General features: G+C 61.0%; 1 protein-coding gene across 1 annotated transcript in view; it reads right to left on the minus strand.

The window, feature by feature from the left end:
* The window catches only part of LOC142360353 (BRD4-interacting chromatin-remodeling complex-associated protein-like), a gene marked incomplete at its 3' end in the record, with an annotated part of 34,999 nt that extends 12,516 nt beyond the window's left edge, over window positions 1–22,483 (minus strand). Inside the window, exons 1-4 of the mRNA XM_075412524.1 lie at window positions 22,289–22,483; window positions 1,440–1,485; window positions 764–806; window positions 282–347 (exon numbers count right to left, since the gene is read on the minus strand). Coding sequence (XP_075268639.1) covers window positions 282–347; window positions 764–806; window positions 1,440–1,485; window positions 22,289–22,376 — 243 coding nt within the window. The remainder of the gene's footprint in view (window positions 1–281; window positions 348–763; window positions 807–1,439; window positions 1,486–22,288) is intronic.
* Between the last annotated feature and the right edge of the window lie 4,395 nt (window positions 22,484–26,878).

A 26,878-nucleotide genomic window follows, 5' to 3' on the forward strand; every position in this document is an offset into this window, starting at 1 on the left:
TCCTCCCCGGTTTCGTACCCTCCGAGCTTTTCCCAGGCTGGAAGCAGGCTCTGCATCCCAACCGGTCTCCCCCCGCCCCGTGTGCGGGGAAAGTGGCGGAGCTATTTCTCTACGAATTTTGGGGGATAATCCTCAAATCCTGCCTCTTTCGCTAGAGAAACAAACCTGAAAAAAAACCAAACCTGCGAAACCAAAAAAAAAAGGAGGGGGAATAAAAAAGAAAACCAAGGAAAGGTTTCTAAGCTGATGCTCCCCGAGGATAAATTAAAAAAAATACATACCCCAGCACCTTCAAAAAAGGCACTGGCTGCATCTCCTGTGTTGTCCAGGAGATCATCACTGTCAATCTGTAATTAAAAAGATTCCGTTTACTTTCTTTAGATATCGTATGGAAAAAAAGAAAAAAGAATGGGGAAAAAAAAATAAAAAATGGGAGGGTGGCTGCTGATGGGTAGCGCTGAGCTCCGGCGCGGCAGCGGCCCTCCCCGTCCCCGTCTCCTGCCGGCAGGCACCCCAAATCGGCTCAAAGTGCCCCAAAAACCCCGGCCGGCTGCTCCGCGCGGGCAGCGGCGGGAGCTGCCGCTGCGAGAGCCGCCCGGGCTCCGAAAAAAACCCTAAAACCTAAAAAAAACCCAAGAATCCTGAGCTTGGGGTTTTCTTTCTTTCGGGGAAAAAAAGCCTCATCGCTTCTTTGAAAAATAAAAAACCAAAGGAAGTTTGGGCTGGAGTTTTTGGCGAGCAGAAGCAAGCCGTCGTCGCTCACCTTCTCGGATCCATGCAAGAAATCGTTCAAGGCCTGGGGATCGCTGCAAAACAACGGACGAAAGCGGTCAGCGGGGCTCGTTAACTCCGGACGCCCTCCCGCGCGATCGTTAACGACCTGCGCCCGTCCAGCTCGCGTACGGGGGTGCCCAGGGGTGGGTTTTCTTCTCCCGGGTCGCTGACGCCGCCTCGCATTCCGCAAAGCCCCAAATCCCCGAAGTTTCACGATAAAACCCCCCGGGGAGAATCAGCCGGCGTTGGCTGCTGACAGGGGGTTCATCAAAACCCAAATCGTTTGGGCGAGCCGCTAACGAGCACCCCCAGCCCGGTGCCGCTGACAGCCAGCAAGGGCCGGGGCGCGAAAAATAAAAAGTCGCAGTTTTGGGGCAAACTAGGTGAGAAATGGGATTTATTCGTCTCATTTCTCTACAGCTCCTGCCCAAGCTTCAGGGGAGGGCACGAACTCGCAAACCCAGAGAGGATTTCTCGGTCTGCAGAGCTCGCAGACCCTTCGGAGCTCGCCTCGGACGCGGTTCGGCTCCGGGAGAGCCAGCGCGGCGCTGGAGAAGCCCCGGTGACCGACACGGCTGCACCCAGGGACCGAGGGTGGCAGAACCCCCCCCTGCCCCGTCCCAGCCCTCCGCCCGCCCCGCGGCGCCCGGCGCGGTGTCACTTACCAAATTACATCTAGCAGGCACCGGCCGTCTTCATCATCCATGTCAACTGCGAAGAGCGGAGAGAGACCACGTTAGCGTCGGGGGAGCCGCGGGGCTGGGAGCTGCTCGCTCCATCCCAAACACCGCGCTCTGCTTTTCCTCCCCACCCCCCAGCGATGATGATGATGATGTTCTGGTGATGGTGGGGGACAGGGGACCAGACCAGCGGCACCGCAACAGGAGGGCCCACCAGTGCGAGGAGCTGGGGACAGCCGGGTACGAGCTGGCCCAGACGGAGTGAGTGAAGCACCGAGCTGCGGGACAGCCATTTTCACAGCATCCCGGCACGGTGGGGTTGGCAGGGACCTCCGGGGTCCCCCAGCCCAGCCCCCTGCCCAAGCAGGGTCACCCAGAGCAGGGGGCACAGCACCGCGGCCAGGGGGGCTGGAATATCTCCAGAGAAGGAGACTCCACAGCCTCCCTGGGCAGCCTGGGCCAGGGCTCCGGCACCCTCAGAGGGAAGAAGTTCTTCCTCGGGTTCAGCTGGAGCTTCCTCTGCTCCAGTTTGTGCCCGTTGCCCCTTGTCCCGTCGCTGGGCACCACTGGGAAGAGTCTGGCCCCGTCCTCCTGACCCCCACCCTGCAGATATTTAGAGGCATTTCGAAGGTCCCCTCTCAGCCTTCTCTTCTCCAGGCTGAACAAGCCCAGCTCCCTCAGCCTCTCCTCGGAGCAGAGATGCTCCAGTCCCCTCCTCATCCTCGTAGCCCTGCGCTGGACTCTCTCCAGTAGCTCCTCATCTTTCTTGAACTGGGGAGCCCAGCACTGGGCTCTCTCCAGTAGCTCCTCATCTTTCTGGAACTGGGGAGCCCAGCACTGGACCCAGCACTGCAGATGGGGCCTCCCCCAGGGCAGAGCAGAGGGGCAGGAGAACCTCCCTCGCCCTGCTGTCCACACTCCTCCTCATGCACCCCAGGATCCCATCGGCCTTCTGGGCACCCAGGGCACGCTGCTGGCTCATGGTCACCCTGTCGTCCCCCAGCACTCCCAGTCCCTCTCCGCAGAGCTGCTCCCAGCAGGTCCCCCCCAGCCTGTCCTGGTGCCTGGGGTTGTTCCTCCCCAGGGGCAGGACCCTGCCCTTGCCCTGGTTGAACCTCATCAGGTTCCCCTGCGCCCAACTTTGCAGCCTGGCCAGGGCTCGCTGGATCCAGCGCAGCGTTACTGGTGGATCCACCACTCCTCCCAGTTCTGGGCCAGCAGCAGACTTGCTTTGCCTTCCAGCATCACACAACCGGGGTCACGCTTCACTCAGGAACCCAAACCGGCAGGTTTTCGGTGAATTTTCACCCCGCCGAGAGGGACCGGTGACCGATATTCCACCGATAACCGGGGATCTGGTGCCGGGCCACCTCCTCGCAAAGCCCTCCTTACGCCACGGGCTGGGAAAGAGGGGAGTTTGGGGGGGTTTCCTGGTGTTTCCCCTCTTTTCCTCAGGCCTGTGGTCCGGGCAGGGTTTGGAAACGCAGGGCTGTGCAGCTCCCTGACGAGACTCCGCGAATAAAAATCGAGGAGAGTGAAAAAAAAAACCAACAAACTAGCCAGCTAGTTTTAATAAATAAAAACTCAGAAGACTGTAAAGAAATCAAAAAACAAGGGGGGAAACTCACTGCAGGGTCCAGACCCCTCTCCCGGGCTGAAGTTCACGGCTGGAACAACCCGGCTCCAGCGGCGGCCCACGGGCCGCTAATTATTTTCAGGAGCTGCAAACGAATCGGCTAAACACGGCAGGGGAGTCCAGCTGATCGCTCCGGAGCGGGCCGTGACCCGCCGAGCGCACGCCGCTCCGCGTCCGGGACACGACGAGACCCCGCGGTTTGATTTCTCCAGCGTTTCGGGGCGTCAGCGCCGGGCTCGCGATGCAGCTCCGAAGGGCGAGAAAGCCCGGCTCAGCACCACGAAACCAGCCAAAAAACGACAAAATTCCTCAAGTTTCTCACCCATCCTTCGCTTTCCGCTCCCCTAACGGAGCCCGGGGGGATTTGGGAATTAAAAGCTGCCTGGATTTCCGCCCCGTCGTCAGGCCGGGAACATTCCGAGTTCTGTTTCCGCGGTGCTGAGGTGCGTCGGGTCCGTTGTCGCTAATTAACGGACGGCGAGACCCGGAGCCTGAATCTTCAAAATAATTAATTTTCAAAAGCTGTATTTCAAAGCAGAAGAAAACCGCAGCGGTCTGAATTCTCACCATAAATATATTTGTATCATAATTCCTTCAATATACGCTGGGAAGCGTTCCTCTGCCAGCAGCTTCCCTGCAGGGGGGACGGCGTCCCCTGCCCGCCCGCGCGCCTGGCAGGTACCATTTTTCACTAATTCCAAAAAACACACTTCTGTATCTCAAAGGAGTTTTCAGGCCACGCAAGGACTTGAAGCTCTTTCGAGGCGGGAAGCGGAGCCAAAGCGTCTTCAGGGGTGCGACACGAGACGAGGTCGTCTCCCCCTTTTGGAGCCAGGAGCAGAGATCGCCCCGGCGCCGCCAGAAAACGCTTTTATTCTAAAAACCTCACCTTTTTTTGATTATTTTTCCCCCCCTCTTCTTTTCTCTCCATCATTTTCACCTTCTTCCACATAAACAAATGATTCGCTTTCCCTGGCAGCGACCGGCCCGCGCGCCCCGCGGCTGCAGAGGGCTTTAAATCTTCGAGGTGCTTCCGAGCTCGGATCCTCGCGGCGTCGCGCGAGGACGGCTGCGCGGGGAGCTCTGGGAACCCAAAACGCTTCCGAGAAGCCAAGCGAAGCGCTTCTCCTCGCTGCTTCCCGTCCAAGCCGCGCTCGTGACGCTGCTGTCGAGGCGGGAAGGCGGCTGCTACGCCGCGGAGCGCCGTCCCCGGCGGATTTATTTAGAGGGTTTGGTGGCGGGACGAGGAGACAACGCGATTCAGCAAACGAGTTGCGAGGTTCCGAGCTGCGAAGCCCTGGATCCATTCCCACCACCCACCTTGCCCGGCTCTTCGGGTGCTTTCAGCCCCTCTTGGGCACAAACTGAGGCAGAGGAAGCTCCAGCTGAACGTGAGGAAGAACTTCTTCCCTCTGAGGGTGGCGGAGCCCTGGCCCAGGCTGCCCAGGGAGGCTGTGGAGTCTCCTTCTCTGGAGATATTCAAGACCCACCTGGACAAGGTCCTGTGCAGCCTGCTCTGGGTGACCCTGCTGGGCAGGGGGTTGGGCTGGGGGACCCCCAGAGGGCCCTTCCAACCCCAACCATGCTGGGATTCTGGGATTCTGGGATTCTGGGATTCTGTGATTCTGTGATTCTCCTCCTCCATAAAGCCAAAATTCCCAGCGCGGCGCTTCGGGGAGCGCACCGGGATCGGCGGGCGAGCCGCCCTTCGCCAAACCGTCCCCGACGGGCGCAGCTCCGTCACGCCGCCGCGCCGCAGCCGCCCGTACACAACGCCGCCGCGCCGCGGAATTAGCCTGAAAATCGCCATCGACGTCGCAACGATCTCCGAGCCGAGCTGGCAGGGCGTCTCGAGCGAACCCTGCCACCGTTCTCTCCCCCCCTGATGTTATTTTAAGCATCCGATCCCGTCTCGACGCCGGTATCCAACGTTGCTGGCGTCGGCGCTGGAAGGTTTCGGCGGCACGCACGCGTACGCCGTTACAGCTGTGCTTACTCGCACTTTGTGAGTCGCTTAAAAAAAAAAATAAAGGGAGCTGGGAAAACACATCGACGAGCCCCCTTGGCAACGCGTTTTCCCTCCCAAGAGCCGAGTAAAATACAGGGAAAGCCGTGCCCTCAGCGTCCACGCCCCGCGCTCCTCCTCATCTTCGAGATGAAGAGTCACGTCGGCCCAGGAATCGGCTGAAGACGGAGAGAGGGGGGGGAAGCGGCCGGGAATCGCTGCTCTGCGCGGCACGGCGCCCGCCAAAACGCGAACGCGGCAGCTTCCTACGGCACAAAGACGTTTCCCGGCCCCGTTTCGCCTCCGGGCGGGGTGGCTTTTTCTTTTTTTTCCCCCCTTCCCCATTTTTGTTTACCAGAGAACACATTTTTGGCAAAAGCTGCGTTTGGGCAACAGCCGGGCTCCGCGTGCCGAAGCGGCGGCGACACCAGACGCCTGCGGAAAAGGGACCAGGGTTCAGCTCCCAGATTATCCTGGTGAGGAAAAGCAACCCCTCATGTGAAATCCAGGCATGGGGGAGCAGGACCTGCGGAAAAGGGAGCAGGATTCAGCTCCCAGATTATCCCAGTGAGGAAAAGCAACTCCTCATGGGAAATCCAGGCACGGGGGAGCAGGACCTGGGGAAAAGGGACCAGGGTTCAGCTCCCAGATTATCCCGGTGAGGAAAAGCAACCCCCCACGTGAAATCCAGACACAGGGGAGCAGGTCCAGTGAGGAAAAGCAACCCCTCACGTGAACAGGGGAGCAGGTCCTGCGGAAAAGGGACCAGGATTTAGCTCCCAGATTATCCCAGTGAGGAAAAGCAACTCCTCATGTGAAATCCAGGCACGGGGGAGCAGGACCTGGGGAAAAGGGACCAGGATTTAGCATTTCCAGCTCGCCGTCTGCCAACAGGAAAGAGCAGACCCCTCGCCGTCTCCGAAGCGCGATTTCCTCCTCGCACGTGCCCAAACTTCGGCGTCCGGCGGCGAGAACCGCCCGGCTTCGGGGTCACTTTCCTCGGCGCGGAGGGGACCGCGGAGCCAGGTTTCATTTTCGGTCTGAGCAGCCCTGTCCTGACCGTAGCCGCGAGTCTCCGAAGGGCGAGCCGGGCAGCGCGTTCCCGCACGGCGAGGCGGACTCGGCGGAGGTGCGGCGCCGAAGGATCGCCGGCACGGTTTCACCGACGGTGCCCCGCGCCCGAGGGAGGCCACAGGGCAAAAAAATCGAACGCGATAACGGAAATACAGCCCCTTTGGAACCCCATCTGCAGCCTTAATTGTTAATTATTCTTTGGTTTATCATATTTAAGACGCCACAATCGCTACTCCTCTGTGATTTAACTTCCCTTCGTAATTAAGAGATAATGAGGAGAACGTATTCTGTGTCACAGCGGGAAGCTTCGCGGCAGCTCTCCGGCGAACTGAGCTCGCCCCGGACCACCCAAAGCCGGGGAGCTGAGGGAGGCTGCCGGCCGCCGGCCTCCACCCCGCCCCAGCGCGGGCAAACCGCCAGCGCCGGCACCAGAACGGAGCTGCCGTCGGCCGCAAAACACCGACGGAAAACCCGGGGGGAAAACGGGCTTCCGAGCCCGGGAGCGACTCGGTTCATGGTAGCGGGGTGAAGCGAGGTCTCGCCCCGCTGCCGAGCGGCGGCAGCTCTCAGCAGCAGGCGCAGGCAGCAGCCAACCCTGCCGGCCTGCAAACCCTGACGGAGCCAAGGAGGAAACGCAAGCGCTCAGCTCGCAGCGTCGTTAGGAGACCACCCTGCAAACGGCTGGAATTAAAGCCGCCGGCCGGCCACCCCAGCGGCACCCAGACGGGATCGCGCCCCGCTCCGAGCCCCGCGTCGTTTCGCCCGCGCCACTCCAGAGCTGCGGAATAAAACAGAAAATGGGAAAAAAATAACGGGAAACCCGTTTTCCTCCTCGCTTTCCAAGCCAAAAAATCCACACCAGGCTATCGACCAGCAAGGCTTTTCCCTTCCTCTTCCTCCGCAGCCTCGAAAACCCCTCGGCGCAACGCGGTCCAGGCCCAGCCCGTGGGCTCGCCCGAGGCGGCAGCGCGTCCTCCGGAGGTTCGAAACCGCGCGGCGTTCGAACGGGCGCGGCGCCCGACGCGAAAACGCTTCCATGGCTGCGGAATTCCGCTTTCCCCGCGCCTCGCCTCCGCTTCCAGACAAGAAATCCTCCGCGTTCACCGACACCGGCAACGCCGCGGCGACGGGTGCTGAAAACCCCAGCTCCGCGTGACGCCGCGGCTCCCTCCGCCGCCGCCTCCCCAACGCCAGCTGCGTCGGTGTTTTTTCTGGGTTTCACAAAGACGGAGCCGATCTCCGCGCAGAACGCGTCGAGGTTGGTCGTAGCCAGGATGCCCGAGCTAACCGGCCGCTTTTGGTGAAATTAATATTTATTACGCCGAGCGCGGCGGCTGGGAGGGGAGATTTCCCCGGCCAAGCGCGCCGCTGCTCGCGTCCTGCCCGCGCCCGTTCCGCAGAAGTCGTATTTTGAAGTTCATTTTTCTCTGGAGGGGAAAAAAAAAAAGCCTTGAGAATGCTCACAAGATACAAAAGGTCACAATTTAAAGGCAGACGAGGCAAACTCCGGCAACGCTTCTGAGGAATTCGGTCTCCAGGAGCTCCGCCGCAGCTCCGCGTCCCACGAGCCGGAGGGTTTCTCCTCCAGCCTGCTGGAACGAGCCACGGGTTCGGGCCTCTCCCCAAGCTCGCTCCCCTCCCCGCAGGCCAATCTCACTCGGCTGACGGGGAACGAGGACCAGGGATACACAGAGACCCAAAAATAAGCGAGGAAGCACCCAAAAAACCCCACGACAGGCTCCAACTCTCCGTCACCTCCAGCGCCGTGCGCTCCTCCGCGTCAGGGGAGGAGCGGGCGTTATTAAACCAAGCGCGCGAGGCTCCAGCGTTCCCGTCTCGTTTACGCAGCCGCTAACGAAGCGGGGCGACGGGGAAGAGCGGTGTCTTGGCATCGCTACCCGGGGACGGGCAGCCCACGCTCGCTGCGGGGAGTCTTCCTCACACCAAGCACAGGCGCTTCCCCTCCAGGCAGAATCCCCTTCGCTCTCGCCGCGTTCCGCGCGCTGAGCGCAGAGCGGGATCACGTTACGCCCAGCACCCAAAGGCGACATCCTCAGCACCAATTAAATATTTTCTTTTCTGTTTTTAGGCTTGATTCAAGCTTGCTTTTCTTCCTTCAGTTTCCTCAGGCTTCCTCTTAGCGAGGGCCGTCGGTAAAAACGCGCGCGGAGCCGCTGAAACCCGGGGTCCGCTGCGAACGCCAGCGACGCTTTGGAACGCGAAGATTTTCCGAGCGAGGAAAATCAAACTGAGAAGGGACGAGGGAGCAGAGGACATCCACGACCACCACGAGTTTCCACGAGACAAAGGCAGCGAGGGAAACACCAAACCTTTCCTTCGGGCGCTCTTCCACGCCATCAATAGCTGAATCATCAAAATTTATCCCCAACCGCCCGGGAGAACAGCGACGGGGGAAGAACTCGCTCAAACCGAGAGAGCCCGCTGGAGTTTCCCAGAATTTGTTGTTTGGCGAGGTTCTGGTTGTCTCCAGTTGGTGACCCTTGGAAAACCTCTCCCATCATCACCATGGACTTCACCAGCTCCTCCCGCCCAAGGGGTGAGATCCTCAGGACCTCACCGAGCCGGGGATAGCGTCGTTCGCGTCGGGATAAGCTCCAGAGCCGGAGCTAAACCGTGAAACCGGGACTGAAGCGGCACCACGCAGCTGGCGAGAGGTTCTAGGACGGGCCCGGTTACCGGCGCGGGGGCCTCTCCTGATGGAAATCCTTATTTCTCTTTACACCACCATTAACTGAACTCTTGGACTTTTTCCAGGCTTGAGGATACGCAGTTTCAGGAACGGGGGAAAAAAAACCCCCTAAAATACCTATTTTTTGACGGCTCAAGGCGCGCTCGTAAATCGTATTGGAAAAAAATCGGAATTAGGAGCGCGCACGCGCGAGGCGACGGCCGCTGTTTCGCCGGCGTCGTCCTCGCTCCCCAGCATCCCGGCGGATCCCTCCGCCACCGAAAGGAAGGCGCGCCGGGCGGGCGAGCGGGGCAAACCTGGCCACGACAGAAGCATCTTCCGGGGGGGGGGAAAAAAAGCTGGATGTTATCACTTCCCCGCAGGGAGGGATTTGCGGAGTCGGCAGGAACCCTGCCGGGAGAGGGAGGAAATCTCCATTTCAAGGCGGGCTCTGCCCGAGGAGCTGCCAAACGCCCCGTCCTCTCCCAGCTGCTCCCCTCGCCGCGGCCGACGGGATTTAGGGAAAGGATTCCTCCAGAAATCCAGCCGGCGCTCGTGTTTCCAAGCAAACCAACCCCCCTCCCCAAACAGAACCTGCATCACGCGTGTTTTATTTTCCCCGCTGCTAATCAGCATTCAAAATATAAACAGTTACGGGGATTTTTTTTTTTCCCCTAGCAGAATGAAAAGGAAACGGCCCAGATTCTGCGCACACCAGCGCCAAACGGCTATTTTTAACGGAGAAACTTCAGCTCCGCGTTCCCGCATTTCGCCGCTCTCCGAACAATTTCTTAACCCAAGGCCATTTCTTTTCCGCCGATGGGCACACGCCCTCCACCAACTCGATCCAGCCAATTCCACAAATCCTTCTGCGGAGAGGGACTGGGAGTGCTGGGGGACGACAGGGTGACCATGAGCCAGCAGCGTGCCCTGGGTGCCCAGAAGGCCAACGGGATCCTGGGGTGCATGAGGAGGAGTGCGGGCAGCAGGGCGAGGGAGGTTCTCCTGCCCCTCTGCTCTGCCCTGGGGAGGCCCCATCTGGAGTCCTGTGTCCAGTGCTGGGCTCCCCAGTTCAAGAACGACGTGGAGCTACTGGAGAGAGTCCAGTGCTGGGCTCCCCAGTTCAAGAACGATGAGGAGCTACTGGAGAGAGTCCAGTTTGGGGCTCCCCAGTTCAAGAACGGTGAGGAGCTACTGGAGAGAGCCCAGTGCTGGGCTCCCCAGTTCAAGAACGATGAGGAGCTACTGGAGAGAGTCCAGTTTGGGGCTCCCCAGTTCAAGAACGATGAGGAGCTACTGGAGAGAGCCCAGTGCTGGGCTCCCCAGTTCAAGAACGATGAGGAGCTACTGGAGAGAGCCCAGCACAGGGCTACGAGGATGAGGAGGGGACTGGAGCATCTCTGCTCCGAGGAGAGGCTGAGGGAGCTGGGCTGGTTCAGCCTGGAGAAGAGAAGGCTGAGAGGGGACCTTCGAAATGCCTCTAAATATCTGCAGGGTGGGGGTCAGGAGGACGGGGCCAGACTCTTCCCAGTGGTGCCCAGCGACAGGACAAGGGGCAACGGGCACAAACTGGAGCAGAGGAAGCTCCAGCTGAACCCGAGGAAGAACTTCTTCCCTCTGAGGGTGCCGGAGCCCTGGCCCAGGCTGCCCAGGGAGGCTGTGGAGTCTCCTTCTCTGGAGATATTCCAGCCCCCCTGGCCGTGGTGCTGTGCCCCCTGCTCTGGGTGACCCTGCTTGGGCAGGGGGCTGGGCTGGGTGACCCCAGAGGTCCCTGCCAACCCCACCATGCCGGGATTCTGGGATTCTCCGGCCGTCATCACGCTGCGTTAGGGGAGAAGCCGTACCCCCTCCAGCAATGAAACCTCCGCTGGGAACAGTTTGGGAGCCGATGCCCAACGGGCAGCTCGAAGTAACGAGGGAAACGGCTGACGAGGTCCAGCTCACACCCGAGCACAATCATCGTAATTAGGGCTCCGCACAGCACCCACGGCCGCTCAGGACCTAATTAAAACACCGTTTCGGGCCACAACGCAAACGAAACGCGCTGCTCGGAGCCCATCTTGAGATTTTACTGACCGTTATTCCTGAGCAAAAAGAGGGAGAGGCTCCCGCGCTGGGAGCAGCCCCGCGCTCCCCTCCGTGTCCCCACCCCGTCCCGCTTCGGGAACGCGTCGCCGGGCTGCCGGCCCGGATGGACCCTGCTGCAGCCGAGGGACAGGAGCGGGGCGCTGGGGCTTCACCAGCCCCGTGCCGCTCAGGGAGAGGAGACGAGACACAGAACGTGTCCAGGGACGGACGAGGACGCCAACTACCCCAACAACAACAACAAAACACCCCCAAAAAGTATAAAAGTGGGGCTTTCCACAGCAACGGGTCAATTTTAAGTGCAAGTCCTGAAAGCCAAGCTGGAACTCGACCAGGAAGCAGAAACCCAGGCGTGCGGGTGCCACGGTCGGCGATCCACGCTCCAAACCGACGCCTGCAACCGAGCGCTCCCTGACTCGGGAATCCCTGAAAACCCTCGCAGCCGGGACTGCGCAACTCCCCCCGACGCCCGTCTCTGCTCATCGGAGGCGAGAGCGAATTATTTCGGCCGCCGAGGACGCGGCGTGCTGTCACGGACACGAGGCCGGCGGGATGCAGACCCCTTCACGGAGCCGCGGCTCCGCACGCCCACGCCGCCCAGCCAGGCACGACGCACTGAAACATCCCCTTCTGATTAACGAGGGAAAATCAGCGGGTAAAACCGGAGCCACGCGAGCGCTTTTTGCTCCAGGCAGCAAGAAGAGACCGGGAACAGCTCGGTTGGGTCCTTCGGCACCGAAAGGGATCCACCGCCGCTTTACCGGGAGTTTCAAGCGATCCCTGGGGTCGGCGCGTAGCCGGGTACGAGCGTCTCCGACCGCTTCCGGAAGGGACGCGCCGCTCCGACCCCGCCGCTGAAAACGACACGTTGGTAAACGAGGAAAGCGCCAGCAATCCATCTTCCCCGCGCGGCAGCGCTCTTAAAACACGGAGCGTTAGCGCGGCGGCGGCGCTTTCCGACGGGAAAACCCGTCCCGCTCCGACGGGAAGGCAGCTCGGAGACGAGGGGTTTCACGGTTTTTAACCGTTCACCAAATCGCCGCCCTCGCTGATTTACTCTCTGGATCCGCCCGGTGCTCCCCGCTGCACGCATCGCTGTCGCGGGTGACATCACGAGCCACCCGCGCTGTTTTAGGACGTTTGCCGGCCTGCCTCTTCCCAGGAGAGCGGGAGTCAGGGAAAACTGACAATATGAGGATGGGAAATGCACTTCTTTTTAATTCAAGAGCGGAATTCCCTGCGACAACACCCGCCGCGCGCAAGGAAACGCGGCCGCTCTCGCGGCGCAGCCAGAGCTCAAACCCACCCAGCATCCAACCGCGCCGGGCCTGCAGGACGGCGAAGGACCTTCGGCGCTCCCCGGAAACGGCCCAGGTCTGGGCAGATCTAAAACGAAGCGGCCTGCTCCGTCCGCGGCACCGCACGCTGCGCTGAACACGAGGAAGAAGAGCTACTGGAGAGAGTCCAGCGGAGGGATACGAGGATGAGGAGGGGACTGGAGCATCTCCCCTACGAGGAGAGGTTGAGGGAGCTGGGCTTGTTCAGCCTGGAGAAGAGAAGGCTGAGAGGGGACCTTTGAAATGCCTACAAATATCTGCAGGGTGGGGGTCAGGAGGATGGGGCCAAGCTCTTTTCAGTGGTGCCCAGCGACAGGACAAGGGGCAATGGGCACAAACTGGAGCAGAGGAAGCTCCAGCTGAACCCGAGGAAGAACTTCTTCCCTCTGAGGGTGACGGAGCCCTGGCCCAGGCTGCCCAGGGAGGCTGTGGAGTCTCCTTCTCTGGAGATATTCCAGCCCCGCCTGGACAAGGTCCTGTGCAGCCTGCTGTAGGTGACCCTGCTTCGGCAGGAGGGTTGGGGGTGACCCACAGAGGTCCCTTCCAACCCCTGCTATTCTGTGATTCTGTGAAGCCGAGAGAGCGGCGCGTAAACTCGCTCCCCGTACGGCTTCGTTGATGGATGCGCTCCGGCCGGAGGCGCCGGTAACGGCTTCTCCTGTTCCTAGAACCAAAAAGAAAAACCCCCAGTTTGCCCGTTCCGGACACGGGCGCTTCGTCTGAAGAGGAGGAACCGTGCCGAGGATTTCAGCAGCTCCGTTATCCGCCGCCGTCGCCGGCCGTTTTCCGACGCACCGGTTCATGAAGGTTCCATCCCCGCTGACCCTCCAGGAACACCAACCCCGGCGCGGAATAAACAGCTTCCAATCGGTTTCGCCTGTCACTATTTTTCCTACAACCTAGGAGCTGGCACAAAAAACCCCTTAAAAAGCGCTCGCTGTCTGCGACAAACAGCGCGGAAATCAAAGCACCGAGGAGCCTGCAGCACGCTGCAGCGAGCGCAACTCAAATTCCTCCCGCGCTGCGAAGTAGGCGGGTGGTAACGTTCTACCCGTTGTAGAGATTTAAAATTCCAGCTGTAAGGAATTCGGGTTTCCAGCTTCCCCCGGAAGTGGAGCGCCCGGTTTCCTTGGGAAAAGCCCACCTTTCCTTACGGCGGGGGTGACTCTCGCGTTGTTGAACGGGCTCCGTGAGTTCCGATCCCACCAATCTCGCGTAAACGAGGCGCGTTCGAGGCGACCGGCGTTACGTCTTCGTCACGAAGCGCTCTCGTAGGAAACCCTCCAGGCACTCGTCTCTCACCGGCACCGCAGAATTTCTCCTCGCCCGCTTCCCGGGACGGCTCCGTCACGACCAGCTTCCGAATCCCCGGAGAAACGCCGCGCTCTGCGTTCGGCACCGCACCGACGCACGCGTGAGAACGCACCAGCCCCGTCTTTAACCGCTCCGAGCCGTTTCAGGGCGCTTTTGTCTCTTATTTCTCGCCGGCGAGACGGACAGAAAGCTTCCGCTTCGCTTGTGGCCCTTCGGGCGGGCCTGGCAGGAGCATCCGTGGCTGCTTCCCCGTCCCGAGGCGAGACCCGGACAGCCCCTGCCCCAGCTCCCGGAGGAACCAAACTCCACGCGCCGTCCTCCAGGAATTCCTTCTTTTTGCAAGCTACAAAAATCCCGTGTGGGAAAAAACCCATTTTTGAACTCTTGTCGCAGACGCTCTCGAGCGGCGAAAGCGCGAGACCCGTGAACCGGCGGTTCCGCACTCGCGCCCTCCTTCCCCGGGGAATTCTTCTCGCCAACGGAAAGCCGATTCCGAAGCGCAAAGCGTTTTGCCACCCTTTCCGCTTCTTACGGGTGGTGAAGCCGAGAGCGCCAGGCTCCCCCCGCGCTTCCCCACCCCGGCTGCCCGGGGAGGGGCAGAACGAGGAGGAAACCCCAGATTTTGGCTGTCGGCGTCCCTCGAGCCACCACCGGACGGCAGCTGCGGGTGAGGGCGGCTCCAGAACACCACCGGACATCTCGCCCTACGAGAGCACCCCTAAAAACCATGTAAAAAGACCTGTGCGTGGTTTCTAGGTTAACCGTGACTTAAAAACTGCTTAAATCCACCCAAATCAGTCCTCCCCCCCGCCTCGCGTCACCCCGACTCGTTCGGCACCCGTCTGTTTTCACGCCCAGGACCGCTCTTCCCTCGGCACGGGCAGGAGGACGAAGACAAGGCCGCGCCGAGGACGCTGCCGGCGCTGCCCCGTCCGACGCGACGCCGGGACAAGGTCCCGTTTCAGGCCGGGGAACCCTTTTCCGCGCGGCGGCAGGGATTGGCGTGGTCCCGGGGGCCGGCCGGCCTCCCCTCCCCCTGCGCAGCGCAGGGTTTACTCGGAGCTTTTTTGCTCAAAATCATTTCCAGACTCGCATTCCCTCGACCGCAGCGGGAGGAGGAGGAGGAATACAATGGGAGGCAAAGTGCTGGCTTTTTGGGGAAGGAGTGGGGGGGGAAAACTTTCCGGGGTTGGAAGATGCGGGGAAGGAGCTCGGCAAACACTCGCCGGCAGGAGCGGAGACACCGTTGCCGCGCCGGGAACGCCGCTCCGACCTCCCCAGCCGCCGTGGGTGGCTTCGGCCTGCTTTTCAGTGCGGACTCCCAGCTACGGCTCAGCGTTTCGCTGTCCGGAGGATCGCAAAGGCGTTTTTCCGCGAGGCCCGGTGACCAGTCCCACGCCCCCGAGAGCAGAGGAGCAAAGCCAGGCCAACCCAGAGAGGGGGGGTGCTGGGATTCTCCAGGGGGGGGCAGATTTTAGGAAGGAATAGGAGAAAAAGGAGAAATGCACTCAACCACACGCAGCCCTGCCAGGGAACGGGTCCGAATCCGTAACATCTCCCCCGAGGCTGGCTGAAAACCCCTCGCCGGCAGCCGCTTTTAGTGACAACTGATAAAAAGAAATCAACGTTGATGGTTTCCTCAAGTTCTCTTCAAAAAACACCCGAGAAATCGTCATCGGAAACGAGCCGAAAGGAAAGAAAAACAGCTTTCTGCAGGTGAACGCGTCGTCCTGCCCAGACCGACGACCTTTCCGGCAAAACCACAACGAATGTTTCAGCCGCTTACGGCAGCAGAAGCAGCTTCCAAACACGCGCTGAATGTAAACGGAAGGATCCTCGCCCGCCGCCCGCAGCCCGCCCGGCCTCGGCGGCTGCTCCCACCACCCGCAGCCCGCCCGGCCTCGGCGGCTGCTCCCACCGCCCGCAGCCCGCCCGGCCTCAGCGGCTGCTCCCACCACCCGCAGCCCGCCCGGCCTCGGCGGCTGCTCCCACCGCCCGCAGCCCGCCCGGCCTCGGCGGCTGCTCCCACCGCCCGCAGCCCGCCCGGCCTCGGCGGCTGCTCCCACCGCCCGCAGCCCGCCCGGCCTCGGCGGCTGCTCCCACCACCCGCAGCCCGCCCGGCCTCGGCGGCTGCTCCCACCGCCCGCAGCCCGCCCGGCCTCGGCCGACGCTCAGCGCTCTCCGGGCAGCACGGAACATAATAAAGAATCAGGTCAATGTGCTGCTGGAGCAGGCGAGGGGCAGGGGAAGCAGGGCTCAAAGGGAAGCGTCAGGCAGCGCACCGGGGGACCCTCAGGGGTCAGTGCTGGGCCCAGCCTTCTTCAAGTTCTTCATCAGTGACCTGGATGAAGAGTCAGAGCATCCCCTCGGCCAGTTTGCTGCTGGCCCAGAACTGGGAGGAGTGATGGATCCACCAGTAACGCTGTGCTGGATCCAGCGAGCCCTGGCCAGGCTGCAGAGTTGGGCGCAGAGGAACCTGATGAGGTTCAACCAGGGCAAGGGCAGGGTCCTGCCCCTGGGGGGGAACAACCCCAGGCACCAGGACAGGCTGGGGGGTCCTGCTGGGAGCAGCTCTGCGGAGAGGGACTGGGAGTGCTGGGGGACGACAGGGTGACCACGAGCCAGCAGCGTGCCCTGGGTGCCAAGAAGGCCAATGGGATCCTGGGGTGCATGAGGAGGAGTGTGGGCAGCAGGGCAGGGAGGTTCTCCTCCCCCTCTGCTCTGCCCTGGGGAGGCCCCATCTGGAGTCCTGGGTCCAGTGCTGGGCTCCCCAGTTCAAGAACGATGAGGAGCTACTGGAGAGAGTCCAGTGCTGGGCTCCCCAGTTCAAGAACGACGAGGAGCTACTGGAGAGAGTCCAGTGCTGGGCTATGAGGATGAGGAGGGGCCTGGAGCATCTCTCCTACAAGGAGAGGCTGAGGGAGCTGGGCTTGTTCAGCCTGGAGAAGAGAAGGCTGAGAGGGGACCTTAGAAATGCCGATCAATATCTGCAGGGTGGGGGTCAGGAGGATGGGGCCAGACTCTTCCCAGTGGTGCCCAGCGACAGGACAAGGGGCAACGGGCACAAACTGAAGCAGAGGAAGCTCCAGCTGAACCCGAGGAAGAACTTCTTCCCTCTGAGGGTGCCGGAGCCCTGGCCCAGGCTGCCCAGGGAGGCTGTGGAGTCTCCTTCTCTGGAGATATTCCAGCCCCCCTGGCCGCGGTGCTGTGCCCCCTGCTCTGGGTGACCCTGCTTGGGCAGGGGGTTGGGCTGGGTGACCCCAGAGGTCCCTGCCAACCCCTGCCATGCTGGGATTCTGTCTCGCACTGGCCCAGAGCCAGTCACTGTATTATTATTAAGCTCTGTTTTTTGTACGGCACGAGGAACGGCAAAGGTGTTTTCCACCCTGATAGGCTCGGGCCTGCGGGGAACAGGCAGCCAAATTTTTCAAGCTTCCCCAAATTTTTCAAGCTTCCTGAAGTCCCTGCCCAGTCACCACTGGTCAGGAGGATGAAGGAGCCCTGGCAGAGGAAGACGAGGCTCCTGCTCTGGCCCGACCGCAGCTTTAACTCCCTGACAGCGGCTTTTGAAACGTTTCAGCTACCGCACACCAATCTCCAAGACGAAGCGGTGCCGCGCCGCAGGCCCAACCCGCACCCCCGCGACGGGTAGAAAACCTTTTTGAGCCCAAAACCGACTCCACGTGAACAGGGCAGCGCAAGTCAACACCGGCGACGGGAGGGTTTGCTCCTGGAGTCGCCGCTTTTGCTGTCGGGACAGGGAAAGACGCCGTCTCGCCCGCTGCCGATTCAAGGCTCCTCGGGCTGTGCCGCAGAGCAGAAACGCAATTCCCCCGACCGCTCGAAGCAACGAACTCGCCGCGGGGAAGGGGGAAGCACAGAGGAGCCGCGTTCGGAGTTCGGCTTTACGCCGGCACGGGCAAGAGGCATCCCGTCAGCTCCCGGTGCCGCAGCCCCGCGTTCGTTGACGGAGCAGGTACCGAATGGACAAGGAGAACAAAAGCTCTCCCCGCTCGGCGACAGGCCGGGGCCGGGAGGACCACCTCGAGAGATGACACGACAGCTCAGTCGCCACAGCAATCCCTTGCTCCGCCGACGCCACCGATACGACTGCCGACGCGCGGCCGCCGTCCTCGCCGCGGGGACAGCGCCGGCCCTGCTCGCCCTGGAGATTTCGGGCACGCGTCGACGGTGAATTCCGGCGGAAAACCTCAGGAACCCCCCCTCTCCTCAAACCCCCTCAGCGTTTCTAACCCTGCTGAGGCCCGACGGGGCGTTTACTTGTCGCCTACGCTAAGTTTTAGCGTTAAGCAAGGCTGTTAATTAAGAAGTCTTGGTAAACTCAACGAAGGCAAGGCAATTAGCTCGCGGCGGGCTCACAGCTCGTCCCCCCAAAGTCCCCAACTCGCCTTCTGCAAGTCCCCGGGAGCTGGAAATGCAGGGACAAGCTTCCAGCCACGCGGTTTTAGCACCCAAACGATGGTCAGAGGGGACTAAGCGAGGGCAAGAGGGCCGGGACGGGCCATGAAACCACGCACAGGCCAACAGCCGTACCGTAAAGCCTCTTTTTTTGACATTCACACAGCGGGAAAAGGGTGTTAAGAGGTAAAAACGCAAAGGTGGCGGACGAGCACACGGCCCAAGCTCACCGGCTCGCACAGAAACGCCAAGCTCCACACCAAAATACCTGCAGGAAGCCAGAGCGCGGTAACAGAGCGGCTCCCGCCTGGGATGGCAACCTGCCCACGGCTTAAATCAGAAATTCCGCTCTGCCGCGGGACGAAATTCAGCTGCTACGGAGCAAAACCCCGCTCCGCTAACGCGACGCTCCCGAGGCTGTATTTCGAACGTTTCTCTTCCCCGGGGGAGGCTTAAATTTAGCACTCAGTCTCTCGCGTCGGGAAAAGCCGAGTGGAAAGAAACGCCGAGTCACAAAGCGTTCCCCCCAAGCTCTTTTCCTCGGGAAGAAGAGGAAAGCGCTCCGAACGCCCCAGCCGCGTCCACGCAACGGGAAACGCGTTACGCAAGCCAGCCGGCGTCGAGCCCCCGCAGCAGCTCCACGGAAAAACTCGCCGCGCTCCCCTAGACTTACAGAAACAGCCTCTTTCTACTCAAAAAAGACCTCACGAGACATCCGAGGACTAAACCCCCGCAGCACGCGGTACGACGGGGGGGTTTCCCCGCCCCACGAGACGCGGGAGCGAAGCCCTCGCACCCGCAGAGGATGTTTATTTGTCGCCAAAACGTGGGGTTTTTTTTTGTTTTTTCTGCTGCAAAGTGATTTCTTTGGCGCACGACGGACCCCGGAGACAATTTCCCCTCTGGTTTTTATTAAAGGGATGGGAAGAAGGGACTTGGGTCAAACCACACTGGGAGGTGTGGTAGACACACCGGAAGGCTGTGCTGCCATTCAGCGTGACCTGGATAGGCTGGAAAGCTGGGCAGAGAGGAACCTGATGAGGTTCAACAAGGGCAAGTGCAGGGTCCTGCACCTGGGGAGGAACAACCTCATGCACCAGTACAGGCTTGGGGTGGACCTGCTGGAGAGCAGCTCTGTGGAGAGGGACCTGGGTGTCCTGGTGGATGACAGGTTAACCATGAGCCAGCAGTGTGCCCTGGGTGCCAAGAAAGCCAATGGGATCCTGGGGTGCATCAAGAAGAGTGTGGGCAGCAGGACAAGGGAGGTTCTCCTTCCCCTCTACACTGCCCTGGTGAGGCCTCATCTAGAGTACTGTGTCCAGTTCTGGGCTCCCCAGTTCAAGAAGGATGAAGAGCTACTGGAGAGAGTCCAGCGGAGGGCTACGAGGATGAGGAGGGGACTGGAGCATCTCCCCTACGAGGAGAGGTTGAGGGAACTGGGCTTGTTCAGCCTGAAGAAGAGAAGGCTGCGAGGGGACCTTATAAATGCCTACAAATATCTGAAGGGTGGGTGTCAGGAGGATGGGGCCAAGCTCTTTTCAGTGGTGCCCAGCGACAGGACAAGGGGCAACGGGCACAAACTGAGGCACAGGAAGTTCCGTCTGAACACGAGGAGGAACTTCTTCCCTCTGAGGGTGACGGAGCCCTGGCCCAGGCTGCCCAGGGAGGTTGTGGAGTCTCCTTCTCTGGAGATATTCAAGACCCGCCTGGACAAGGTCCTGTGCAGCCTGCTGTGGGTGACCCTGCTTCGGCGGGGGGGTTGGACTAGATGACCCATGGAGGTCCCTTCCAACCCCTGCTATGCTGTGATTCTGTGATTCTGTGTGATTCTGTATTGTCGGAGAGGAAGAGGAGAAGAGTTACCGTGCGCCTTCAGATCGTGGGATTTCTCCCCCGGTAGCGAAATCACGGAGTGTTTTGGAAGAGAGAAGCGGGAACCTGCACAAACCCTGCTGTCTAGGGAAAAGCTCCAGCTCTATAAAGAGGAAATAAATTAAAAATTGTATGTGCCCACAGCAGTCTACACCCATCCTCCGCACTCACTCGGGGGGTCCCAGCCCAGGCGGCGTCCGCGCCTGCGGGGACGGGGGGAGATCGGACAACCGCGGCGCTCAGAATCCCACGTCGCAACGCTCCGAGGTCAAGAACGCGTCCGGCTTTGAGACGGGGGCCGCGACGACAACTCGCATCCCGATAAACGGGCCAGACCGCCACGTCTTAGCGTCGGTTGGTCCACGCGTCCCCAGCTGCCCGCTACGAGAAATCCACCCGCAACAAACCGAGAAAAAGCAGCGGTGAACTTCCAGCTCGCCGCTGGCACCGGATCGGCAGGAAAAGAGCCTTTGGCTGCTGCCGAGGAGCGTTCGTGCAGCCCTACAGGGATCGAGCCCTCTTTCCGGAACCGGAATGCGGCTTTCCCTCCTCATCCTCACCACTGCTTCTAAAAAAAAAAAAAAAAAAAAGAGGGAAGAACCCGAGGATGGAGAGACAGCAGCTCAGCCCCAGCGCTCGCATCGCCCCGGGAGCGAAGCGGGCAGCAGCAGGCGCGCTCCGAGGTTGACAGCGAACCAGGCCATTTGTCAAAAAAAAAAAAACCCCAAAAATAAAAAAAATAAACCGACAGATTCCTCGCTGCGAAATCCCGGCGGCGCGAGCGATCCTTCACCTGCCTGACGTCCCGAGGCTAAACAAGAAACGCTGCTGGGTAACAACCGGGCTACGGGTGCCCCTGCTACCTTGCCCTCTCCTAGAAATAATTAATAACCATAAAAGCAATAATAATAACAGACCAGCACAATTAGTTTCCTCGACGGCACAAGTTCGATAATTTAGCATTCAGACGTAAACAGTGTTGACGCAGACACCAGGGGAGGAGGAAACCGCCCGAAGCGACATGGTTAGGTCAGCAGCTCGTCGCCAGCCCGGCCCGGCCCACGGGTGCCCCCCGAGCACCCTCCCCGCACACCCGGCGCGGCAGCAGGCAGCTCCGAGCGGTGCCACGGCCGCAGAAGCGCCGTGCGAGCGCGACGTCGGCCGCGGGCCGTCACCCGGGAGCAGTCCACGCTCCCCACCGGGTCCCGCCGCAGCTGAGCTTGGGGGGGATAAGACAAGCCCCCTCCCCGTGCCTCAGTTTCCCTTTGGGTCGAAGACACCTTCCATCAGTTCAGCCACCGCTCTTCAGCGACGCGAAAAACAAGTTACGGCGACGAACGGCAGGTCCAGAGACCGAAACGGCACCAGGACCGAGGGATATACGGAATTACCGCAACCAAACGGAGGGAAAAACCGCCCCGGGAGGAACGCCGGCGCGCCGTACGTGAATATCGGGAAAACTACGGAGCCCCCAGAAACCAAAACCACCGCGGCACGTTCGGAATCGTTCAGGCAAAAAGGCAAAGCCAAAACACTGCACGGACGGCAAACGCGTTTCGGAACGAAGCCGCGAGCGGCAGGTGAATGAAAACTAGGGAGAGGGTTTGGAGAGCAGCGAACTGGAGTTTATTCAGCTGATTTTTGGTTTTTTTAACGCACGGAGGAGAAACTCGGGAGCCGCAACGCGTCGCCGGGCACCCGTTCGATCCCCAAAGCCACGCAGCGACTCCCAACCAGCGGCAGCGTCCGCGTTCTCCCCCTGCGCCCAGCTCCGGTTGGCGGGAGCAGGCCGGAGCCCGAGCTCGTCGTTTCCCCGGGGCGGGGAGGCCGGTGCTCGCGGGTTTCCCTCACGACGGAAGGGTTCGATCCCGACACCGCCAACCTTCCGCTTCCCGACCCGTCCGAGGGCATCTTCCCCGGGGAGGAGGAAGAGGAGCGGGGCGGCGGAGGGACAACAAGGCCGGGGGGAAGCTCCGCCACCGAGACAGCAGCACCGAGCAACGCGAACCGGCGGCCTCTCCCCGAGCCCCCCCCCCCCGCCCCCCCAACCCCGGGGAGGAGGTGGGGACGAGCAGGGCGCTTCCCTGGAGAGGGGGGGGGTATCGGCGCCCCCTCTTTTCGGTCGTGGGGTGGGGCTGGGGGGGTGGGGGGAGGCCTTCTCCTTTTTGGGGAGGAACATTGTATTCCGGGAGACGTGACCCGCAGCCGCCGCACCGGGAGGCTGTCCGGGGGCGGCGGGGCCGGGACGCGGGGAATGGCGGAAGGCGGGGAGGCGGGGGGTGGGGGGGAAGAGGCGGCGGGGCCGGTGGCCGGCAGGAGGGGGGGCAGCCCCCCCCCGTCCCGCCGCAGGTAGCGGAGTTAAGGCGATTTAAAGCGAAATCGCTGCATTGTAAAGAAACTCACCGTGATGTTTGAGCAGCGGTCGGCGCGGGGTCTCCCAGACATCCCCGCACGGGCTCCGGAGGCAGGACCCCGCCAGGCACCGACACATAGGGGTTCAGCGCGCTGCCTGATCGCCGGCCCGCGCCCCGCCCGGGCCCACGGCCGCTACCACGGGGGCAGCGGCAGCGGGGGCAACCCGGGCCCGGCCGGGCGAAAATTAACGCACACCGTGGGGGCCTCCTCCCCCCCCCCCCCCCCCCCGAACTCGGGCTCACCGCCCCCCCCAACCCGGGCCCGCGATTTGCATACGCCACGCCCCCCATCCCAGCCACGCCCCCCCCCGGGAAGGCCGAGCCGAGCCTGGGGCCCGGCAGAGCGCGGCCTGGGCCACCGGGACCCCCCCCCCCCGGGGGAGGGGAGGGGGCTGCCGGGACCCCCCGGGCCCGGGGACGCTGCGGGTTTTTGGGGTGGGGACACGACACGCTCGGGGCCCGGTGGACGCTGCGGCTTTGGGGGCTCGGGGGGGTGTCAGGGAGGGGCTCAAGGCCCGGGGACGCCGCGGGTTTGGGGGGGCAGGAGGCAACGCTGGGGGTTGGGAGGGGGCTCGGGGATGCTGCGGGTTTTGGGGGGGCAGGGGGCAACGCTGGGGCTTTGAGGGGGTTGGGGATGGTGTAGGGGAGGCGGGGGCAACACTAGGCGGTTGGGGGGGGCTCGGGGATGCTGTGGATTTTTGGGGGGGCACGGGACTGTGGGTTTTAGGGGGGGCAGGGGGCAATGCTGGGGGTTGGGAGGGGGCTCAGGGATGCTGCGGGTTTTGGGGTGCGGGGGCAACACTGGGGGTTTGAGGGGGCTGGGGATGGTGTGGGTTTTTGGGGGGGCGGGGGACGACGTTGGGGGCTCGGGGATGCTGTGGTTTTTGGGGGGCAGGGGACAGTGTGGGTTTTAGGGGGGCAGGGGGCAACGCTGGGGTTTGGAGGGGCTGGGGACAATGTTAGGGGCTCGGGGATGCTGTGGGTTTTTGGGGGGCAGGGGACAGTGTGGGTTTTAGGGGGGGCAGGGGGCAACGCTGGGGTTTGGAGGGGCTGGGGGCAACGCTGGGGGTTTGGGGGGGGACTCAGGGATGCTGTGGGTTTTTGGGGGGCAGGGGGCAACACCAGGGGTTTAGGGGGGGCTTGGGGATGCTGTGAGTTTTAGAGGGGCTGCGGGCAACACTGGGGGTCAGAAGGGGGGGAACGCACCTTCCCAGTCACCCTGCCATGTCCCTCACCAGCGCTCCAGGCCTCAGGAATCGCTTGGGGACCCGTTTCTGTACCAAAGGGAGAAAAACCCTGGGGTCAGTGGGGTGGAAACCACCCCCCGAAGCAGGGGGAACCCCCCCCCCCCGAAGCAGGGGGAACACCCCCCCCCCCAAAGCAGGGGATCTGCTGAGCGGAGCAGCCGAGGGTGGAAGGGGCTCAGCCCCTCACCCCCCCCCCCCCCATTCATTAGCAGCAGAACCGGGCCCTGCTGGGAAAACCTGGTGTTTAAATATGATTTTATTAATTAATTGCAGCAAGGCTCTCCAAAACCCCGGGGCAGCACGCACCCCCCTGTTTATTTATTTTTTTCCAGATTGTTTTTTCAGCCCCCCCCAAACCAGGCTGGTGAAGACCCACGGGCACCCCTGAGGACCCAGCTTTTTAATTATTCTTAATTATTACCCCTGCATTATTTTTATAGATAAATAAACCAATAAAATGTTCTCGGGGAACTGTGGCACCCCGATAAAGAACACACGCACCGGGCACCCAAAGCATTATTGACCCAGCGGCCGTCACCCTGCTGATTTACATCGTCAGCGAGCAACTTTCTCCCATAAAACTTCGATTCCCCCGGTGTTCTGTCGCCCCTTTGTAAAATTAAAAAATTTCTCCAGCTCGTTCCCGAATGCTGGGATGGAAAATAACAAAAATATTTGGGATAAAAGCAGCGAGGGAGGACGGGGCTTGCCTGCCGCGCGCGCACGGCGCGATACCTGCGGTGGAAGTCACCGTGTTCAAGCGACCGCGCTTAAATCACGGCTTTAAGCCCGGAGCGAAGCGCGCGGAGGCAGCGCGTCGTTAAAACGCTACGATATCTCACAAATATTCACTTTATAGAGCGAAGAATCGCATTTTTAACAGCCTCAGCGTCGAGAGGCAGCGCTTAAACCCCTCTCCGCTCGAGGCAAGCTGGGGGGAAAAAACCACCCCGTCCTGGCTGGGTTTTCGCTGGGCTGGAGCCGAAGGCGGCTCGCCGCCGGCGCGCCCGGGCAGCCCAGCGCCCGGCCCAGCCCAGGGTCCTCGCCATCCCAGTTACAAACTGGTCGAGCCGGCGCTGAGGCTCCGCTCGCGATTGGCGGGGTGCAGGCAGGGGGAGGCAGGACCGGGCGCCTCGCCCGCGCCCTGATTAGGCGGGTGAGATGGGATTGACCAGTGCGAGTAATTAATCCGCGAGAGGCCGGGCTTGGGGCTTTGTTTATACCCCTGGATTGGCTGGATTTGAACTGGATCTACGTTCCCTTCGTACCTGGGTGGGACCTCGCGGGGGTTTATTTTGGGGCGTTACGCTATAAAAGCGCGGCGCCAGCCCAGCCGTCCATCGCCGCTCTTCGCCGTCGCTCTGCCGCAACGCCGGGAGCCGTCGACCGGGCACGGTGCCGGCGGAGGATCCGGACTCCGGGCTGCTGGATCAGAGGAAGGGGGGGTGAAAAAGATGAACCCCGCCGTCAGCGCTGACAAAGAAACCCATTTAAACCACGCGACGCACCCTCACGCTCAACTGTTTCCTTTTATTTTTCAGTCTCGCCGCAGCGAAATGGAATCAAGGGCCTGAAAACGCCCCGCTTGGCAGCGAGGCACCGCCAGCCGTCGTTCGGCGAGCCCACGGGACGGGACGAGCCCCTTCCCCTGACGGGTGCTGCTACCGACAGCGCCCACGGAACGGGGGGGGTGGTTTCTGCTGAAAAACTTCGGTGGAAAGGTTAAAAGCTAAGTTGAAATAAATATATTAAACCATAGTGATAGAATGCAGTTACTGTTGTAGAACAGGAACAGGATTATTGATGTCTAGCGCAGACAGAGATAGACTGAGGAATAAATAAGAATAGATAATCATAGAATCAATCAGAAATCAATCATAGAAATCAGTAAGAATAGGGACTTTTAAAATACACATCTAACAGAACCCTGAGACACTTTCCGCAGAGGAAGGGTGAAAGACCGGTGGAGACGGTGGCCTGACGGGATGGCTCCACGGGCTCCAAGATCCGCAGCAGAACTCGGCGGAACACGCTGACCGAGAAGATTAACGGACTTTTTCGAAGAAATTGAGACCTGAGGACGCGGGGGATATTTGTGGCGGACTTTACCCCTTGTGTAACTGTGTCAAACAGGGTGTATAAGGTGTTAAGATGTAGCACAGAGCTGCCACTCGCTGAGGAGACGGCCCAACTCCGAGCTGCGAATAAAGCAGCAAGCCTAGAGTAACCCCAAAATTGTGCAATAAATTCTTTAACAACTTCCAAGCAGGAAGCGTGAATAACATCTTTGTAAGGAAGATTTTTTTTGTCTCTAGTTGTGGCAGCTCTACCAAAGCTGTCCTCAACAGCAGAGCTTCCAGTGTGGCCGACACGATGAAGGACGAGGGGGTGCCACGAGGAATTTTGTCGCAGCTCGGCGCTCCCTCAGGCCAGAAACCCCCCCGGGACGGCCTCTTCCCGCTCTGACGGGGGCCAAACCCTTCGGCGGAGCGGAACGCCCGCCCGGTGCTGCCCTTGCACCACACAAAGTTAGGTCAAAACCCCTCTCCCTAAGAAATAAAGTGTCTGTTGCATCACGCAGCGCTTTAATTAATCAGTATTACCCCCCCCGGGGAGGTGAACACGCACTCCGGAGGGGAGATCGGCGCCAAACGAAACCCCCAAACGCTGCTCCGTTGGGGTTTGCTCAGCAGGCGCAGCCGCTGACGGAGAGAATCCCAAACCGGCGTTATGGGATGACGCCCAAAGGGGCCAAAGCTTTCCCGGTCCCCTCGCAGGCGATTCCTGCTTTCCTCACCAGCCTGCGGGAGCTGCTGCAGCACCTTTCTGATTTTCAATCAGTTTATTCACTTTTCAGGCGGGTTTTTTTTGTTCCCCTTCTCTCACATTGCTGTGCTGGGATCCAGGGGGCTGCTTCATCAGCCAGACTGAGACCCAGAGACCAGTAACGGAGCTTTTCCACCAGTACAGCTAAAGCGTTATTGCAATGAAGGATGCAGCAGCAGCCTAACATTTGTCCTGCTGACATTAACATCAGAATCACAGAACCCCAGCATGGCGGGGTTGGCAGGGACCTCTGGGGTCCCCCAGCCCAGCCCCCTGCCCAAGCAGGGTCACCCAGAGCAGGGGGCACAGCACCGCGGCCAGGGGGGCTGGAATATCTCCAGAGAGGAGACTCCACAGCCTCCCTGGGCAGCCTGGGCAGGGCTCCGGCACCCTCAGAGGGAAGAAGTTCTTCCTCGGGTTCAGCTGGAGCTTCCTCTGCTCCAGTTTGTGCCCGTTGCCCCTTGTCCTGTCGCTGGCACCACTGGAAAGAGTCTGGCCCCATCCTA

Source organism: Opisthocomus hoazin, unplaced genomic scaffold, assembly GCF_030867145.1.
Source record: "Opisthocomus hoazin isolate bOpiHoa1 unplaced genomic scaffold, bOpiHoa1.hap1 HAP1_SCAFFOLD_208, whole genome shotgun sequence".
NCBI lineage: Eukaryota > Metazoa > Chordata > Aves > Opisthocomiformes > Opisthocomidae > Opisthocomus > Opisthocomus hoazin.